The sequence below is a fragment of the Macaca fascicularis genome, chromosome 3, assembly GCF_037993035.2.
Source record: "Macaca fascicularis isolate 582-1 chromosome 3, T2T-MFA8v1.1".
Classification (NCBI taxonomy): domain Eukaryota; kingdom Metazoa; phylum Chordata; class Mammalia; order Primates; family Cercopithecidae; genus Macaca; species Macaca fascicularis.
In genome coordinates this window covers 86,631,812-86,653,265 of record NC_088377.1, presented here as the reverse complement: position 1 = coordinate 86,653,265, position 21,454 = coordinate 86,631,812, and the positions used below count along the sequence as shown (strand labels likewise).

The 21,454-nt window shown below is 40.2% G+C and overlaps 1 protein-coding gene across 3 annotated transcripts in view; it reads left to right on the top strand.

Moving 5' to 3' along the window:
* Window positions 1–20,912, top strand: part of STK17A (serine/threonine kinase 17a) — a 44,924-nt gene extending 24,012 nt beyond the window's left edge. For all 3 annotated transcript variants that reach the window (XM_005549722.4, XM_074035178.1, XM_015447494.4), the window contains 5 exons: window positions 3,222–3,366; window positions 15,366–15,492; window positions 19,346–19,394; window positions 19,483–19,662; window positions 20,244–20,912. In XM_005549722.4, the coding sequence (XP_005549779.3) occupies window positions 3,222–3,366; window positions 15,366–15,492; window positions 19,346–19,394; window positions 19,483–19,662; window positions 20,244–20,568 (826 nt within the window). In that variant the 3' untranslated portion in view covers window positions 20,569–20,912. The remainder of the gene's footprint in view (window positions 1–3,221; window positions 3,367–15,365; window positions 15,493–19,345; window positions 19,395–19,482; window positions 19,663–20,243) is intronic.
* Window positions 20,913–21,454: the final 542 nt, after the last annotated feature.

Genomic DNA, 21,454 nt, shown 5'->3' with positions numbered 1-21,454 from the left:
CTATAAAGACTATCCAATGGGTTTTTCGTTTCAGATACTGTATTTTTCACCTGTGAAAGTTCTTTTTGGTTCTTTTCATAACCTCCATCTCTTACATGATTATGTTCATATTTTACTTTAAATCTTTGCGCATCTTTATAATGCCGGTTTTAAGGTCCTTATCTGCCAGTTCCATCATCTCTGTCATTTCTGGATCTGCTTTTATTATTTTTCCTATTGGTTGTGAATTGTAATTTGTGGCATTTTCAGATATCTAGAAATTTTTGGTAAAATGACGTACATTTGGAATGTTGCAGGGTTAAGTAGATTTTATCCCACTAAAGAATGGTGACGTTTGTTTTGGCAGTCATTTAAATTACTTGTGGATCAGCTTGGTTAGGACAGACCTAGAACTAGGTTAGCCTTAATACGAAGGATGGCCCTCCCAAAGGAGTCTGTTCATTGCCCCAGTGTTTAGAGTGGCTTTTCTACTCCAACTTGACAAAATTCAAATGTCTTACCTTATTCTCTGTGAACACTGGGAATTTCTCAGCCTTATGATTTTCCAGAGTTATTTTGTCTAAGACTTAAAAATACTGTTGAACAGATCTCTCTCTGTAGCTCCCTCCTCTCTGGTACTCACCTGCCAATTCCAGCTGTCTTAGCCTTGCCAAACTCCGAGTCTGTCTTCTCAGCTTAGCAAGGCTGCTGCATGCTGCTTCTGCTTGGGTTCCTCCCCTACCCTGTACCACTATCCATATATTGTTACCAAGTAGGAAGATTAGAGGGCTTAACCTCTTCTCACAGCTCATGGTCCTATACCTGTTGTTCTAATGCCTGAAATAGTTGATTCATATGCTTTAATTTTCTAGTTGTTTATAGCCAGAGGGCAAATGCCATACCATTTGGTTGGATGGGGGAGTAGAAACTTGCCCTTTAATGAGTGTACCATGTATTTTTTACACAATGTGCCGTCACACATGTGCTCCCTCTATCTGGGATGTGCTGTTAGCATTTCATCTAGTGGACTCCTAGTAATCTTTCAAGTTCAGAATAAATGTCATCTTTCCAAGATTGTTTTTCTACTTCCTTTCCAATTAATTGCTCAATTGCTTAGTTATCAAGTCATTTAATATATAATTTCACATATAAATGCATATGTATTTGTTATTTAAATATCTTTCATTTTTCTCTTCCCCACTAGAGCTTGAAGGACCAGACATACTTATTTGTAATAATCTTTCTATCTCTAGGACGGAATATAGGGCCTAACGTATTTGATGGTTTGTTGAATTTGAATAATGAGAAAGTGAAGATCCAAACTGGGCCTCAGAGCAGGACAGAAATGGAAATGCTAGTTTAGATAGAAAAAACAGTGTTTGGTCTGAGGCGGGAAGCTATGATACAGCCAAGGTACAGGCAGCTAGGGAAACTCAGTTACTGTTAGCTTCTAAACATCAGTTATATAGCTCTGAATAATGTTGGTCAAAAGATAATCATCTCATAACTTTCCAAGGACCACTAGAAAGTTGAAATTTTAAAGTTCTAAATGTTTTTTTGTAAAAGTAGTTTTTGTGCAAAACTTTGTTAACAGTCTTTTAATTAATTTCCCAGTGAAATTTTTTGGTTAAAAAGTAATGTTGCTGTAGTTAAAGATAGAAAAAGCAAAGCTATTATAGGGCTTCTTTAGCTTCCATGTGAAGGAAAGTACTTTATGTAAAATAGTTAATATTATATTTACTATACTTGAGAGATGCTTTTAACATCTCAGATTGTTCTTTAGTGAGATCCCATTTAGTGATATTAGTTAATATGGTATTTAGTTTAGTTAATGGGTAAAATCCACAGTTAAACAGGGTTATATGATTATATGTTGTACCGAGAGGAATATAGTCTCTTTTTTTTTTTTTTTTTTTCTTTTGAGATGGAATTTTGTTCTTGTTGCCCAGGCTGGAGTGCAATGGTGTGATCTCGGTTTATCGCAACCTCTGCCTCCCAGGTTCAAGTGATTCTCCTGCCTCAGCCTCCTGAGGAGCTGGGATTACAGGCATATGCTACCATGCCTGGCTAATTTTGTATTTTTAGTAGAGACGGGGCTTCTCCATGTTGGTCAGGCTGGTCTCGAATTCCTGATCTCAGGTGATCCGCCTGCCTCAGCCTCCCAAGGTGCTGGGATTACAGGCATGAGCCACTGTGCCTGGCCTCAATTTTCTTATAATAGTCTATATTTGAAATACATACTTGAACATTTTCACAAAACTGTAGTTAGCAGTATATTTTGTGCTTATGTAAACTACTTAAATTGTTGAGAAAACCAAGAGGGAATCATTTGTTAAAGCAAGAATGGGGCCGGGCGTGGTGGCTCATGCCTGTAATCCCAGCACTTTGAGAGCCCAAGGCGGGTGGCTCACAAGGTCAAGGAGATCGAGACCATCCTGGCCCACCTGGTGAAACTCCGTCTCTACTAAAATACAAAAAAATTAGCCAGGCGTTGTGGTGCATGCCTGAAGTCCCAGCTACTCAGGAGGCTGAGGCAGGAGAATCGCTTGAACCCGGGAGGCGGAGGTTGCAGTGAGCCGAGATCACGCCACTGCACTCCAGCCTGGTGACAGAGCAAGACTCCGTCTCAAAAAAAAAAAAAAAGAAAAAGAATAAAAAGCAAGAATGGGTAACTTTATGTGTAAAGAGACTAATTGCTCTTAAAATTTAGGTAAAGAAATCCTTGTATTTATGTAAATTGATAGTAATGGGCTGAGGGACTCAGATGACAATAAACTGCGATTAAGAAACTGTTTCAGCCAAAATGCAGTTCTTTATTTCAATTGAGGAACAAAGTTCTTTTATCAGCAAATTGTGGCCTATATGTGCAGAGTGCTTAGTAAACTGTACATTACATTGTGGTGCATCTCGAGCTGCTTGGGACTGAGTTGGCTCAGCCTATACTGTGTTTTGATTCAGGTTGTCAAATCCATACTAACAGTTATACAGGCTGGGTACGATGGCTTATACCTGTAATCCCAACACCTTCGGAGGCCAAAGTGGGAGGATCGCTTGAGCACAGGAGTTTGAGACATAGTGGGCACCATAGTGAGGTCCCGTCTCTATTTTTCAAAATAAAAATACATTTTTTTGAAAAGGTATACCGTTACTGCCAGACTGTAATTAATTTACTTTGTAGTTTTGGTGTAAGTGTTTGCCATTTCTTATGAGTCATATATTACTTTAATTTTGCCCTTCTCTAGTGCTGCTGGGGGTGAAATCTTTGACCAGTGTGTTGCAGACAGAGAGGAAGCCTTTAAAGAAAAAGATGTTCAGAGACTTATGCGACAGATTCTAGAAGGTGTTCACTTTTTACACACTCATGATGTAGTTCATCTTGATTTGAAGGTAAGGTTCAAATTACTTTACAATTTTGAGATTGCTAAAGAATGACATTCAAGACATAAAATATTTAACAGTGATTTATTCAAACATATTTCATGTTTGTGTATTATTAGCTAACAAGGATATTAGAATTGAGTCTTTACTCCTATCCTCTAGCCAGTTAGTTTTATCAGGGAGATAAGGCACATGTGTGTACATGAAAAGATACATAATAATACAATGCCAAAGAAAGGAACTCAGAATATGACAAGATAGAACTTGAGCTAGATCTTTTGAAAAGTTAGGATTTAGGTAAGTTGAGAAGAGTAAGAGAAAATTACCTCACAAGAGTCAGGAATATTTGTGATGTGTTTGGGAAAAAAATAAATGGAATCATTTCACTGGAATTGAGAGATCAATTAGGAGATATTAAAAGCTGGGAAAAGGCTGGATTCTAGGGGTTTCATATGTCATAAAGACATAGATGATTTTTGAGCCAGGAATATTCGAGAAACAGTGTTTTGGAAAATAGGCAGCAGTAAATAAATGAGAAAATTAAAGAGATTAAAGCAGGTAGATTTCTAATTTAAAATTGTCAAAGGCAGAGAAGAGGAAGGAAGGAAAAACAAAGGACGGTATATCAGTGATGTTCCTTTCAAGTGATCAAGATGCCAACTGAAACCAGGGTAAGCAAAACAAGGAAATTTTAGTGGCAAACAAGTCCAGAGATAATTCTAGCTTCAGTTATGACAATATTCAGGGCTCAAAAACTGTTGCTAGTACTCAGTTTTTCTCCAGCATTCAGCTCTGCCTTCTTTGAATGACAATAAGATGGTAATAAAGTAGATGCTGCTGTTCAGCCTTGCAACTACCCGGAGACAACACGAAAGTCAGTCTCTACTTACAGCTCTGTCCAAAGTTCTGAGATTCACTCTGATTACACCAGCGTAGATCAATCTGGAACTAATAAGTGTGCTGATGGGTGTAGGGCTTTGGCTTGCCATGCCAGTGTCATCAGTGTCATAGGCTCCAACTCTGGAGGTATAACCCTTTCTACCATCCTAACCTTTACGCGGACTGAGTGGAGAAGGGATGGATTCTCAAACCAGTTCTTTTTCTGAAAGAACAGAGAATGGGATGCCCAGGAGACCGTAAAGGTCCACTATGATTATTCTTAGTATATTCCTGCAGGTGTCTGCATGGCAGTATTAGCCATGCAGAGGAATTCCCAAAATAAATATTTATGCTGTAGCTTCTTTCATGTTTGGTTTTACACTCTTAACTTTGCAAAATCGTGTATCTGTTTTATTTTTTAATGATGTTTTACTGGTCTTATGATGGACTTCCAGGAACAGAACCCCAATTTAAATAGCATTGCACCTATAGGAAATGAGCTTTCAGTAAGTTTAAGATTTCTGTTGATTTTCTGATGGTTACTTTCATATCAAGTCCAGGTGAAACTGTGGGAAAATGAAACAGTCCTCAAAGAGAGAACATGCCGCAGCGACCCTAGTTCCTAGTGTTTATTCCATTTACAAAGATGGCCTTACTGGCGAGAGGAAATAGGGTTAGGAAGGATGGTAACCTGAGAAGGCTGAAGCCTCTAGACTGACCCCAAAAAAACTTTCCCATTGTGAACTGCAGGGTCATCTCACACCACGATTGACATCTGCTATAATATCCCCTCTAGCAGAAAGTAGATGCTTTATGGCAGTGTTCTCTGACCCAGACGTGAATCAGAATCACCTGGAAGGGCTCGTTAAAATAAATTGCTAGGCCACAACCCTAAAGTTTCAGATTCAAGGTAGGGCAAAGTGATGCTTAAACTTCAGGCCAGAATTGCTGTATGGCCAGGGCCGGGTGTGGTGGCTCATGCCTGTAATCCCAGCACTTTGGGAGGCTGAGGCAGGTGGATCATGAGGTCAGGAGATCGAGACCATCCTGGCTAACACGGTGAAATCCTGTCTCTACTAAAAATACAAAAAAATTAGCCGGGCGTGGTGGCAGGAGCCTGTTGTCCCAGCGACTCAGGAGGCTGAGGCAGGAGAATGGTGTGAACCCAGGAGGCAGAGCTAGCAGTGAGTCGCGATCGTGCCACTGCACTCCAGCCTGGGTGATAGAGTGAGACGATGTCTCAAAAAAAAAAAAAGAAAAAAAGAATTGCTATATGGCCAGTTGTGGTGGCTCATGCCTGTAATCCCAGCACTTTGGGAGGCTGAGCTGGGCAGATCACTTGAGGTCAGGAATTCAAGACCAGCCTGGCCAACATGGTGAAATCCCATCTCTACTAAAAATACAAAAAGTTAGCTAGGTATGCTGGCGCACACCTATAGTCTCAGCTACTCCAGAGGCTGAAGTGGGGAGAATGGCTTGCATCCGGGAGGTGGAGGTTGCAGTGAGCTGAGATTGCACCATTGCACTCTAACCTAGGCAACAGAGCGAGACTTCGTCTCAAAAAAAATAAAAACTGCTATATGGCACATTCCATAATACCTTTGTTTATTTAGATAGATAGATAGAGTCATACTATATAAATATAAATTCATATATGTACATATTTAATACTGTATAAATAACTGCCTAATTTTTATTGCATGAAGGCACACTCTCAAGAAGGAGTGTACAGACTGGGCGTGGTGGCTTATGCCTGTAATCCCAGCACTTTGGGAGGTCAAGGAGGGCAGATCACTTGAGGTTAGGAGTTCAAGAGCAGCATGGCCAACATGGTGAAACCCCATCTCTACTAAAAATACAAAAATTAGCTGGGAGTGGTAGCAGGCACCTGTAATCCCAGCTCCTTGGGAGGCTGAGACAGGAGAATCGCTTGAACCCGGGAGATGATGGTTGCAGTGAGCCGAGATTGCGCCACTGCACTCCAGCCCAGCTGACAGAACGAAACTCCATCTCAAAACAAAAAAAAGAGGATACAGTGTATGTAATCTGGAGGTTGACTTCTAAAGCAAACTTGATAATGTCCCTTTTGAATTTAGGTGGAAAGGTAGTTTCTTTTTAAATACTAGTTTCCTACAGAAAAATTTGCTGGCTTCCTACAGAAAAATACACGGAAAAGAAAACAATCTGGAAGTTTTCTTGTTCTCTTTTGAAAGATGCCTATGTAAATTCATTTTATACACATTTATCTTTTTTCAAAGATATTAATTTTTTAATACCATGGCTAAAATGGACACTAAGGACCCAGGAGCCACATGGTATACAGTGGCATTTTTTGAAAGCGAGTGTGGACATGTGCACACCCACATGCTGAGGTGGCCTGATGTTAATGCTCAAGGTTAACTAGTTAAAACCTTTCACAGCTTGGGTGGGGACTTCGCTTTTCCCCTTCAGTCTGTCATATGCATAAGAAGTTCAAAGATCCTTGCTGCAAGAAATTTCCACCTTGCTTCCCTCAGGAACATTTACCAGGAAGAGATGGTCTCTGCAGTAGACTTTCACTGGGGCTGATACTTTAAGAAGCCTCGGTATTAGCTGTGCAGAGGAATTCCCAAAATAAATGTTTATGCTGTAACTTCTTTCATGTTTGGTTTTATACTCTTAACTTTGCAAAATCGTGTATCTGTTTTATTTTTTAATGATGTTTTACTAGTCTTATGATGGACTTCCAGGAACAGAACCCCAATTTAAATAGCATTGCACCTATAGGAAATGAGCTTTCAGCTTATGACAGTTCAACCTGTGACTATTCAAGAACTAATTAAGTAGCAAGTCAAACAGCTTGTCAACACCATGTGTCATGGATCTTTGATGTCACTTGAGAGTATCAAAGGTGAATATTAAGTTCTTGAATACCAACTTTAAGTGTGTGTTTACACAAGGAAATTATATCCCTTTCTCCTCAGTACATTCAGTATCATATTCCTTTCTCTCTAATACACTTGGTGTAGAATTCTTTCCAGATTCAGTAGAGGCCTTGATGATGATGATGGGCCTTTGATGTTGAAAACTGGACTCTCCATGTTTCCTCGACCCAAAGGAAGTAGAAGACAAAGTGGTCCAAAGGGTTCTCAGCCTTCCTTCTGCCTTTTTGCCCCTCCATGTGCAGTCAGACATGTCTGTGAGTCAGCTACTGGAGGGAGAGGACAGAGATGGGTTGGTATGGCAGCTATGCAGGCGAGAGTGATTTCTACTAAAAGGTCTTTCCAGTTGGCCTCTGTGAGTCTGGACGAAGTGAGTCTGCTGTCCTCTGTCTTCGACAGTGTGTGCTCATAATGCTGACTCTTGGTCTCTAGAAGAGCTTGAAAGACTAGGCTATTTTTTAAGAAATTATTTTCCCACATTGCCTCAAAGCTAAATATACTATGTTTTCATTCTCTAAAAACTGATAATCCCAATATATATGGTAATTTTGAATTATTAAGCTATTTAGTCTCCATGCTGGTTAAAATGGGAAACTCCTGTCCCTGTGACAGAAGTTAGTTGGAAGTTAAAATAACTATTATAGTTGCTTCTTTTTTTTTTTTTTTTTTTTTTTTTTGGAGACGGAGTCTCACTCTGTCGCCCAGGCTGGAGTGCAGTGGCCGGATCTCAGCTCACTGCAAGCTCCGCCTCCCGGGTCTACGCCATTCTCCTGCCTCAGCCTCCCGAGTAGCTGGGACTACAGGCGCCCACCACCTCGCCCGGCTAGTTTTTTGTATTTTTTAGTAGAGACGGGGTTTCACCGTGTTAGCCAGGATGGTCTCGATCTCCTGACCTCGTGATCCGCCCGTCTCGGCCTCCCAAAGTGCTGGGATTACAGGCTTGAGCCACCGCTCCCGGCCTATAGTTGCTTCTTTTAAGGATATAATTGACACTATGGGAAATACACTGTTTGGCTTTGGTGCAAAACCTGAATGATCAATTTGCCAAAAGACTGATTCACTGAAGACTCTCAGCCAAATATCTTAAATTGAGCTGGGAAAGTTCTTGGGGTGGGTGAGGGAGTAGCAGATACAGATTTAGGAGTCTGTAAAAGTATGAGTCCATAAATCCACAAAAATAGAAAAGACAACCATGATTAAGAGAAAGCCCATTCATTAAATATATAAAATGTTGCAGAAACTGCAAATCTGAGAAACAACAACTCTGGCAAAGTCAGAACAAAACCAACTAAAAGTACCAAAACAGTCTCAATAATTTGGTGAATTAGTCATTCAATAGAGTGACCTGGTTTTAGTCCTGTCCAAGGGAGGGAGGACTGACCAAAAATAGCACAAAGAAATCTGGTCTTAAAATCCATTGCTCTTTTTTCTTCAAATGGTGGTGTACTGGTTCAGTCTTTCAGGAGTGTTAGTACAGTCAACCCTCTGCATCCATGGATTCAACCAACCACAGGTTGAAAATATTCAGGGGGAAAAAATTCCACAAAGTTCCAAAAAGCTAACCTTGAATTGGCCCCCCACCAAGTATTTCATTGAATCCATACAAATGAGGTGATGTGTGGCATTATAATAGCTATTCTGAGTAACCTAGAGATGATTTAAAGTTTACAGGAGGATATGCTTAGGTTATATGCAAATACTACACCACTTCCTCTCAGGGACTTGAGCATCACAAATTTTCGTATCTGCAAGGAGTCCCTGGACCAATCCCCACCAGATACCAAGGGACAACTATACTAGGATTCTATCACTTAATTTTTCCACCCAGTTATGCTCATGGTTAAAAGTGGACTAGAAGAAGGCCAGGTGTGGTGGCTCACACCTGTAATCCCAGCACTTCAGGAGGCTGAGGTAGAAGGACCACTTGAGCCCAGGAGTTTGAGACCAGCCCAGGCAACATAGCGAGACCTCGTCTCTACAAAAAATTAAAAACTCAGCCAGCCATGGTGGCATGTGCCTATAGTCCCAGCTACGGAGGAAGCTGAGGCAGGAGGATTGCCTGAGCTCAGGAGTTCGAGTCTGCAGTGAGCTGAGATTGCACCCCTGCATTCCAGCCTGGGGAACAGAATGAGATCCTGTCTCAAAAACTTTTTTTTTTTAATTAAAACCTTAATTTCTAAAACTTAATTTCAAAAAAAGTGGCCAGAAGCTGGGACTTTCCGTATGAGATTTAAATTTAAGCATCAGTATATTACTTGAAAGTAGGGGTAACAAAAACATTTCTTTTTTTTTTTTTTTTTTTTTTTTTTTGAGACGGAGTCTGGCTCTGTCGCCCGGGCTGGAGTGCAGTGGCCGCATCTCAGCTCACTGCAAGCTCCGCCCCCCCGGGTTTACGCCATTCTCCTGCCTCAGCCTCCTGAGTAGCTGGGACTACAGACGCCCGCCACCTCGCCCGGCTAGTTTTTTGTATTTTTTAGTAGAGACAGGGTTTCACCGTGTTCGCCAGGATGGTCTCGATCTCCTGACCTAGTGATCCGCCCGTCTCGGCCTCCCAAAGTGCTGGGATTACAGGCTTGAGCCACTGTGCCCGGCCACAAAAACATTTCTAAACAGTCCCTCAAATTAATTTAGACAGGATTATTTACCTATTTCTCTACTCTAACCTGGGTTTTAATAGTTAATGTACTAGAACTTTAATTGCCTGATAAAATGTTCCTTAAAACCCTGTCCATAATACCCTAAGCCTTATTGAGCAGGTTAACCTCAACTTTACAATGATCTTAGCCACTAAATCTTCTCCAGTGGTGATTGTTCAGTAAACGTTAAATGGATTATGTACAAAGATGAAGATACCGAGATAAATAAAAGACTTCCCTACAGCCACCACTATTTAAGGACCGTCTGCAGGTTTTCTGCTTATTCCACTGTCATCACCTCTCTACTGATTGACCTTGCTTCTTTCTCTCCCTTACTACCTGGGATTCATACATTTTAAATAGAACTAGGTTTTATGTGCCACAACTTCTTTATCATGAACTGGATTCCCTAGAAAGGAAGTTTAACTAAATTGTAAATGCTGAGGTACTTAGCTTTGTTTTCAGGACATGTATTTCAGCTTATTGGAAGTAGATACATTTCACTATCAAAGAAGAGACAGAGATTATAGTCCTGTAATTGTACATATATTTTATTCAGAGGAGCAAAGTCTATTTTTAAAAAGAGCCCTGTGGTCAAAGTAGGGCACAGTTGGTAAAGGCCACATAATAAATATTAACTGAAATCCCCTGAAATAGCTCTGATTTTATGAGAAATGTGTTTTTTCTAGCAACCTCTCTCTCCGTTGTTTAACTTCATTTTTAGAAAGTCTGTCACACTGGTGTATCACAGATGCATGTAACAGGGCCTAGGCGTCTCATACAAGAAGATTTTAATAATTTGATCACACTAATTTAGGATTTACAACATTACCACCGAACCAATTAGTTTTTGCGTAGTAACTAAAGAAAGCATTTCTCAGGGAATATAAAGTGTACACACATAAAAGGGAAAAACATTTAAACTATTTTAAGGGAACAAATGGTATTTAAGAACATTCATATAATGTACATGTTTACTAATCACAAGAATATCTCAAGATTTGGTGAAGATTTTCCCTAGCAGTATTTCACTTGGCATTTTGTGTGCACTAGAAAGGGCAAAACATTCAATTATGAATATGTGTCACTGAACCAAACCCCTCCTATCGAATTTGCCTGAATAATTGACATTTTGTGGTCATCAAAAAATTACTATAGTTTTTTTGTTTTGTTTTGTTTTTTGATTTTGACAGGGTCTTACTCTGTTACCCAGATTGGAGTGCAGTGGCACTATCTCGGCTCACTGCAACCTCTGCCTCCCAGGCTCAAGTGATCCTCCCACCTCAGCCTCCAAGTAGCTGGGACTACAGATGTACACCACCAAGCCTGGCTAATTTTTTGTATTTTTGATGGAGACAGGTTTTCATCATGTTGCCCAGGCTCCTAAGCTCAAACAGTCCACTCACCTCGGCCTCCCAAATTGCTGGAATTAAAGACATGAGCCACTGCGCCCAGCCCTTTTGTTGTACTATAGTATTTTATTAACGTACTAAAATTAAAATTGCCTTGAAAAGTCTGAGGACTCATAGTCATGATGTTACATAGGTGTTTTTTTCCTGAAGAATTAGCTAGAAGCTAATTAACAAAGAAAATGTGGCCTGCCTTCTGCCATTTACTCCAGAATAGCCTACAAAGCCCTGTGATCTCCTAGCCATTTCCTTTCCAACCTCATGCCTCCTACCACTCATACCCCTTTTGCCTTGTGCTGTCCTCCAGCCACACAGGATTTCCTGCAGATGCTCCACAGCAGTACGGCCTCTATACTTGCTCTTCCCTCTGCCTGGAATGCCTCCTGTTTACCCCAACCCCTCCAGGACACTGAGCCGTGACTGGCTCTTTTTTAACATCATCCTCTCCTCCTTCAGGTTGCCTTCTTAGAAAGGCCTTCTCTGACTCCCCTAAAGGTAGCATGCCCGTGCACACACCCCAGGCAACCCCTCTCACCCATCACCCTGCTTTGAGTTCCCCATAGTGCTTAAAGCGACCCAAGGTGTATTTATTTGTCTCCATTAAGATGCAGGGCTCCAAAAGAGAGGACTTGTGTCTTGTTTTCTGTTATTTCTCCAGGGCCTACCTCATTAGGCAATCAGTAAATATTTGTTGAATAAATGAGGAAATCTTTTTACCCTTCAGGGTCTGCTCACATAGCTCCTCTGTAATTTTCCAGGGCAGAATTAATCACTCTGATATATTTATCGCCTGAGTACTTTGTATATATTGCTCTCACAGTGCAATTCACAGAGGAGTGACTTGAGCCTGGCAGGTCCGTCTATTTTCTCTTGATTATAAACTCTGACAGTAGGGTGTTCTTATTCCTTATATTTATACTACTACCAGGCCTGACACAAAATAGACACCCTCTTAATTTTTTTAGTTATGTTTCTCCCATTCATTCACCCAACAATATTAATGTGTGGCTGGCACTGATCACAGTGATAAAAGATTAATCAGTACTGTGGTTTCTGTGCTCATGAAGCTGTAGATTCTTCCCATTCTTTGAATTCAGCCTGATAAACTTACAGGCATTTTCATAATAGAAAAGGGTAGGATCGGTGGTTGGGTAGAAGGTAAGATCCTTTTTAAAAAGAGGGACCATCTGGCTGGGTGCGGTGGCTCACGCCTGTAATCCCAGCACTTTGGGAGGCCGAGACGGGTGGATCACAAGGTCAGGAGATGGATACCATCCTGGCTAACACGGTGAAACTCAATCTCTACTAAAAATACAAAAAATTATCTGGGCGTGGTGGTGGGCGCCTGTAATCCCAGCTACTCGGGAGGCTGAGGCAGGAGAATGGTGTGAACCCAGGAGGTGGAGCTTGCAGTGAGCCGAGATTGCACCACTGCACTCCAGCCTGGGTGAAAGAGCGAGACTCCGTCTCAAAAAAAGAGGGACCATCTATGCCTCAATTTCCTTTTTCATATTGCAGCCCCTCTCATGGATGGAAATTGTAATCTGCATCACTGCCATCTTAGGCCTTCTCACCAAGTTGAGACTAGGCAAAGAATGGAAAAAAGTGTTCTAGACTGAGAGAGTACCATATACAAATTCACTCTTGTGAGAGGGAGCATGGCAAGTGTGAGAGACTGGAAAGTGTCCTGTGGGACCCATCTTCATGGAGCCAGGGGTATCATGGCATATGATGAGTCTGGAGAGCTAGCTCGGCAGAAGCTGGACCTCAGGACATGCACACCATGCAAAGGAGTTTGGAGGTTATCTAAGAGCAGTGGGAGGCTGTGGAAGGGTTTAGGAAAGGGGACAACAGATCTAATTTATATAATACAAAAGAACCTCCTGGCTGCAGTGTGGGCAAAATGGATCCTAGCAAACCACTGAAGAGGCCATCGCAGTAGAGCAAGAAAGGTAGCTTTGGTTTACTGTGGATGGAGACGAAAAGGCCAAGTCTAGAAATGCTTGGAATTTAGTACTTAAAATCAACTATGGTGACATGTTAGCTAAATGGAAGAGCGGGGAGGAAAGGAATGGCCAAGATGATTGTTAGTGTTCTCTCCTGTTCTGAGGGATGATCATAGCATTCACTGAGACACCTGTCATTGGCATAAGGAGAATATGATTTAGGAAGGAAAATAGGAGTCTGTTTTTGGTCATGTTGAATTTGAGGTACCTTTGAGACATCAAAGGGGAGATAATAGGTAAGCAGCTGGTTGAAGAGGTCTGAAAGAAAGAAAAAAATTGTGAGTCATAAGGTGTAGGTGATATTTAAGCCTTGGGTGCAGATCATGTAAGCTGAGAGTTTGGAGTAAAAAGAGGAAAGGCCTCAAGATCAAGCCTTGAGAAACCCAGCATCCAGTGGACCAGGTAAAAGAAGGTGGCCCCTCAGAGAAAATGGAAGACGCAGCCAGAGATAGGAAGAAAGCCAGGACAGTGTTTTGTCGTGAGAGCCAAGAGAAAAGTAATATATAAACAAGGAAGGAGTGGTTTGTCAAACACTGCTAAGGGAGTGGTTCAGAAGAAAGCATTGAAAAATATCACTTGATTTTGTGATTTGTAGTGGAATGAGAGGACAGAAGTCAGACGGAGGGGCAGAATATGAATGGAAGGAAAGGAAATGTGAACATTCATTCTGTGCATCTAGGGGACCAATGTGATGGAGACAGAAACAAACAGCTAACCAAACAATGGAGTAAGCATGCTGTATACACCATGCTGTGCAGCAGGAATGGGGCAGCCATCAAGCCCTCCCTGGAAGGAGCAGGGGAAGCCAGGGCAGGCTTTACAGAGGAATTGGTGCTTTATTGAGACCCATCATGCATGGAATGAGGGATGAGAATAAATCTGTCAGGGAGAGAAGGGGAGAGGACATCCTGAACAAAGGCGGTACATGTGCAAAGGCATGAGATGTGGGAGTAGCTGTCTTATTTAGGGATTACAGACTGTTTGATTTGGGGCACAGATTGCCTTTGGAGCCATGACAGGAAATTAATCTTGAAAAGGAAGCAGGGACCCAATCTTAAAACACTGGGTGTTATAGTGAAGTATTTGTAATTTACCAATGTTTCTCAGCTTACCTTTGGAAATATTCTTAATGTCAGAAAACATTAAGTGAGGACTCTTTATAATGCAAACACAAACTTTCCTTTCAAATTTCGTGTTTTAAAAATTCAATGAATTTTACATTCTAGTCCATAATATATTTACTTGTCTTTTTATGTGAAAGTATCTTAGGTTATTTTCCCTTGGGTAAAAATGACTCCACGGATATGAACCCCACTGATTCTGTGGCTCTGGGGAGCTCTTTCCCATTACTGTACGTGTCCTCACCCCACATGTCCCCACTCACAAGTCCGGAGAGAACTTAGGGTAGAAGTCATCAGTATGTAAGTGGCAGCTGAAGCTTTGGAAGTAGATGAAATTGCTCCAAAATAGAATGCAGAGTGGTGGGAGAAGAGTTGGCCATGCAGCGAGAGATCCTGAACAGCACAAATATTTAAAAGGAGGACAGAAGGAAAACATTGAGAAAATAGTGAGGGCTCTGTAGAAGAAGGAAGAGATCCAAGGTGGAGAAAACGAGGAGGAATTTCATCAATATAAGGATGCTTAACAGTGCCCAGTGCTACAGAAATCATTGCATGCAAAATAGTCCCTGAAAGACACAGATGGGATTTGGTGGGTCTTTGATTATTGAAGTTATTGTGACCTTAATGAAGGCAGATTCAGTCGAGGGGGCAAAAGAGATTTAGTTGGACAGAGAAAACGATACCAATTGTGCTTGACCATGCTTTCAAGAAGCTGAGTTTTGAGGGAATAGTAGGAGATACTACTACCTGCAGGAGATTCAGGGTCATGGGGAATGGTTTCCATGAGGTGGGGACAGAAACCTGTTTATATGCTGAGGAAGAGCCAGGGTAGGGGAAAAGACTGAAAATACAAGAGAGTACAGGCCTGCTACCTTATACATAGTAGGAAGTACATTGTAAAAATATTTCTTTAACAAATGACTGTTTACTGTTAAATTCCTCAGTCTCAGTTTCACAGGTGAAATGTATGTTTTATGGGCTACATGTTTTGTGTACTTAGTTGTATTGATTTTTGTGGGGGTATGTTGTTTTTTAGCCTCAGAATATTCTGTTGACAAGCGAATCTCCATTGGGTGACATTAAGATTGTTGATTTTGGCCTTTCAAGAATATTGAAGAACAGTGAAGAGCTCCGAGAAATTATGGGTACCCCTGAATATGTGGGTAAGTATTCATAAAAGTAGTTTTGCTCTGGGGTTAGGCATCACCTTCATTAGGGGACTTGTCCATGGGGCATGACTCATAGTGGAACCAGCTGTCTGCTATGTTGAAATTCTACCATCAGAGATTTATTCCTTTGGATTACATTTTACAATGGAAAACTTTCAAGAGTAAGATACTAAACTGGTGATGTCTTCACTGTCTCTTCACTACAGGGCTAAGAGAATTTGAAGGGATTACTTCTAAAATGAATAGGACAGGATTTTCTTAACAAAGTAGGATATTAGCTTATTTGAGGGTGGGAGGATATTTAACAAGTAAGGATCTTTAAGGATGTTTTGGTTGGTAACAAACATTGACGAAGGCATTGCCAAGTCTGAGGTTCCATAGAAGTGTGGAGCAGAGAGGGCATCTGGTTGGATCCATGGTTGAGTGTTTCTGGGAGAAAGAAAAAGGAGCTTAAACATTGAAGGTAGCAGCAAGAAAGCAGCTGAATGATGAATACGCCATGGGTCTAGGCGTATCATCAAAGAAGTCAACTATGACTTTCTTTGATAGACTGAGGAAAATTGGAGTTTGAAAGATTAATAGTTTGATGTTTTTTTAAAGGTATCTATAGAATAAGGCTGTGAAATTGAGAGGTTGTGACCAGAGATTAGAATATTAATATTTAGGCCAGGTGCAGTGGCTTACACCTGTAATCCCAGCACTTTGGGAGGCCAAGGTGGGCGGATCAGTTGAGGCCAGGAATCTGAGACCAGCCTGGCCAACATGGCAAAACCCCATCTCTACTAAAAATACAAAAATTAGCCAGGCGTGATGGTGCATACCTGTAGTCCCAGCTACTCGGGAGGCTGAGGCAGGAGAATGGCATGAACCTGGGAGGCGGAGCTTGCAGTGAGCCGAGATCGTGCCACTGCACTCCAGGCTGGGCAACAGAGTGAGACTCCGTCTCAAAAAAAAAAAAAAAAGGAATATTAATATTTAAAATTTCAGTGGTGAAATAGCTCTTTGTAATTATGAGGACTTGGATATAAGGCTGGAAAGGCAATTTTTTAGACCAGGAAATCAAAAAGCTGTGAAGGTAGGCTGTCTTGAGTCATGGACATCAGTGTGGAAGTCACCTAGGCTGCCAGCAGACCTGGGAGAAGGGAGGGTGGCTGTGGTAGGAATGGAGAACGCTGTGGCCTGGGCCTGAGGGAAGACTCTCTGCCTGAGAGTAGAAGCGTGAAGTGGGCAAATAGGCTATAAGAGGGGGAATGAAGAGAGAGGGGTCTTCTTTCAGAGAGGAGGGTAAAAGGAGTGAGTAGTTCTTGAAAGACTGAGGATGTTATAAGAAAAGAGGTATCCGGAGCACAGAAAGACTGAGGAGGGGCGATAGGGTTGAAGAAAACAAACCTGTATGGCAATGATAGTCCAGAAAATAATTTAGAGATTTTTAAAAAGATCCTTAATTAGGTAATAAAAGATGCCACAGGCACAGAAACAACCTTTAAAATTTTTTATATATTTTAGTGGGCCAGAATACTTAATTTTCAGTATGCTGACTAATATGCATCATGACCACTAAGTAAGTTTTTGGGATGTGACTTAATAGTGTCTCTTTAGGGAAAGCAGCAACCCAAGTGTTTTAGCCAAAATTAATGGGTACCATTGTAAGCTCCAATATACAAGACTGAAGAATGTAGGTCTGTGAGCTGAAAAATCAAAATAGTAATTATTGCCCTGAATGGGGTGGGTTTTTGTTTTGTTTTAATGCTTTCTTTGTTGTTGTTGTTTGAGAGACTCTCACTCTGTCACCAGGCTGGAGTGCAGTGGCACCATCATAGCTTGCTGCAGCTCCCAACTTGAACTCCTCCTGCCTCAGCCTCCCAAGTAGCTGGGACCACAGGCACGTGCCAACACAGCGGGCCACTTTTTGTTGTGTTTTTTTTCTTTTTGGTAAAGATGGATCTCACTGTGTTGCCCAGGCTAGTGATTTGTTTTAGAGCTTTCTGTTCCTTAGTAAATTTTACATTTTCTGTCAAGAGCCTTTCCCCATCTCAAAACATTATAATGGAAATACAAGCTCAATCCAAAAAGAAGAAAACTAAAAATGATTCAGAAGTACATTACACAGAAAAACAAAGGGACTCTCCTCTTTTTCCTTCCCTGACTCACCTTTTAAGAGGTGAGTTTATGCTTCCCACAGTCATTTTACATATACACAGAAACTGATGTTGAGTTCTGGCCCTGTGTGACCTTGACTTAAATCTCTTTATACCTCAGATTCATCTGTCCACAAAAAGGGGCTAGTAATAGTACCGACCTCATAGGGAATTTATAAGGATTTCATTGGATTTGCTGTACAAAGTCCTTAAACCAGTATTCAGCACATAATAAGCACTCAAAAAAGTAAGCTATTGGTATTTTCTGCACCCCTCCTCCCACAGTCTTGCTATGTGGTCTCTGTTTTACCGTTTCTTCCCCGGTAATTTGGATGCTATGCATTTCATTTTTAATTTCCTAGTCATTTCCTTTGAAACTTTAACATTTACAACCTCTGTTTCTCACTCAACCATTTCAGAAATCAAAATTTAGGAGATTAGCATACCTAGCATTTCCTTTCCAACCTCCTCATCCCACTCACTTATTCTATGGGGGTTTGTCACAAATTAGTAGTAGATACATGACCTTGAGTATTTCGTTTTTTCATAGAAATAGAACATTTTCATTCCTTTTTTAAATTGTAATTACCACAGTTTTTTAGTTTTTAATGTTTTTCCATGGATTCAGTACTTATTGACTGCCTATTAATAGTTTAGCCTCCTTATTTGTATAGTTTTGAAAAAAAATTATCTTTAGTTAACTGGATTGAGTAGATTTTTTTAAAGGAGTATTTTTATAATATTTTTCCTGAATCCTTGCATATTTGACAGTGTCTTTCTATTGTGTTTATGTGTGGCAGCAATTGACTTTATATCAAAGCTTTTTTTTTTTCTTTTCTTTTTTTTTTTTTTTTTTTGGAGACATGGTCTCACTCTATCACCCAGGCTGGAGTACACTGGCACTGTCTCGGCTCACTGCAGCCTTTACCTCCCAGGCTCAAGTGATCCTCCCACCTCAGCCTCCCCAGTAGCTGGGTCTACAGGCAATGCACCATGACACTCGGCTAGCTTTTGTTTATTTTTTATAGAGACAGTGTCTTATTGTGTTGCCCAGGCTGGTCTTGAACTCCTGGTTCAAGCGATCCTCCCGCCTTGGCCTTGCAAAGTGCTGGGCACCCAGCCTCGAAGCATATTATTTTTCTCACTTCTATAGATGCAACTTAGTTGCCTTTGTCCCATGCCTGTAGTCTCAGAATGCCCAATTTTTTTTTTAATCTTGTTGACTTTTTGTTAATGGGTAGATGTTTTAAAAAGCTCACTCTGACTGCAACAGAAAGAACAGATCAGAGGGGTGGGACAAGTAGTTGAAAAGGCCCAGGTGAGAGGAGAAAGTGCCACGGGTGAGGGTGGGGCAATGGAGAAGCAGAAATGTCAGTGGCAGTGAGAAAGTTTTAAAAGCCATCATCTGATAGAGACAATGCTTGATTACGTAGAAATTGTCAGTTTATATTTGATGTTTTTAAAATATTTAAATATTTGTAAAATACTAGGACTCAACAATGATGGGTAGAAGTGTGAAAAGTAAACAAGTTAATTACAAACATCTGGTCAGGCTTTATATTAATTTATATTAATTCATGGTAACCTTTCATTTTGGCCCAAACATTGAATAGTGCCTTATAGTTTCTAATGCTTAATTTTTTATCTCTAAGAGCAAATTAGGAATTTTTTCCACAAAACTAAATGTTTTCTTTTCTTTCTGATACCAGCTCCTGAAATTCTTAGTTACGATCCTATAAGCATGGCAACAGATATGTGGTAAGAGTTATTAATGAAAAATTGATCAAATTAGTTTCAAGAAATGAGTATGGTACTAAATTTTTCTTGCATTTTCTTTCTAATTTAGGAGCATTGGAGTGTTAACATATGTCATGCTTACAGGAATATCGCCTTTCTTAGGCAATGATAAACAAGAAACATTCTTAAACATCTCACAGATGAATTTAAGTTATTCTGAGGAAGAATTTGATGTTTTGTCTGAGTCAGCTCATGACTTCATCAGGACACTTTTAGTTAAGAAACCTGAGTAAGTATTACTTTTATTAGTTTAATATTGATCTTGTCAGTTTTTTATTGAATCTCCTCCAACCAAAAATAGTTCAACATCTAAAACACCAAAATGGGAACACAAAAGTGAGACCCTTGACTTAATATAACTGTTGAAAGAAAAGGGGGCAAAAATGAAAATATTTTGAGAAAATGTGAACCATACCTCGGTATAACAGGATTTAAATATTAATTAGCAAAACTGTATTACTGCAAATGTGTCATGGCAGTAAACAGCACTCATAATTCATGGTTAGTAGAAGTTGACAGTGAAATGACAGCTAATCTCTAGCAGATACTTCCCATCTGTTCTTGGTGTCTCTCAAGAGAGCGTTTCAAACATAACTTACTTAAAATATTTCAACATTTTCACAAAATTTTCAGCGTTGTGGGAAATTGCACCCAAATTCCAAGACTAATAGTTTTATTCAGGAATCGCAGTTAAGATTTTTGCGAACTTGTCATACTTCCCAAAGTATAATACAATAAATACAGTACCTTATGCTCTAATTTTAACTGAAGTTCTAACATGTCTTAACTGTAAAACATGTATCTTTACAGGGATCGAGCCACTGCTGAAGAATGTCTAAAGCACCCCTGGTTGACACAGAGCAGTATTCAAGAGCCTTCTTTCAGAATGGAAAAGGCACTAGAAGAAGCAAATGCCCTCCAAGAAGGTCATTCTGTGCCTGAAATTAATTCAGATACTGACAAATCAGAAACCGAGGAATCCATTGTAACTGAGGAGTTAATTGTAGTTACTTCATATACTCTAGGACAGTGCAGACAGTCTGAAAAAGAGAAAATGGAGCAAAAGGCCATTTCCAAACGATTTAAATTTGAGGAACCTTTGCTACAAGAAATTCCAGGAGAATTTATCTACTGAGCAGTATTTCCCTTTAGAACTTTAAGATTTCTACATTGAAAAATGTTAATATTATTTATGGACCTCTGGCCAAATGGTACATGTACTGGAAGTGGATAACCAGTATCACTTACACAAACAAAAATAACTTTGTCAAATTTGTGGAGTTAGGTGGAAGTCACATTTTAAAAGTTGCCAACCAGGAGATTTAACAGGTACAGTTATCCATTTCAATGTTATTTTTAAGAAGGGAGATGTTGGTACCTTGTAATTCTACACCCTGTTTCTCCAGAATGAGAATTTGTGTACAAAGATATTTGTATTCACTTTCTTTAAAAAATCCAAGTAAAAGTGCCAAAACTACATTTCTGTAAATCTCTTGCATTATTCATATGTGTATCTATATCTGCATATTTGTTAATGTGTTTACTAAAATTGCTGCTTTTTCACTTTGGATTTGTTTTTGGCAAAATTTTAGTTTAAGCAGACATCTAAATTTTCGAGACCTAGAATAACATTCACTAAAGTTTGATACTGTCTTTTTTTAATATTTTCTTACTGCTTTATAGTGACTTGATTTGGTTTCTGTTGTGTTTTTGCCTAAATGCTTGTAACATATCAGTGAAAAACCCTAATTTTTTTTTCTCTTCAATATCACTAGTAAGACAGGTGGTAATTTTTCACCTCTGAAATTATTCTGGTTTAAGTGTCAGCTCTTCAGCCACTTCCCTCATCACACCACACTCACATGCATCTGCTGTCTCACGTGCTGTACCCCTGCCGCTTCCTGGCACCTCCCCCCATGCTTCTCATTTAATTTTGGCCAATTGTAGGTATCAGTGTGATCTGATCAACACTCTGGTTACCTTGGTCAGTGAAAAGATGCTACTATATTGCTTTTGTCCCA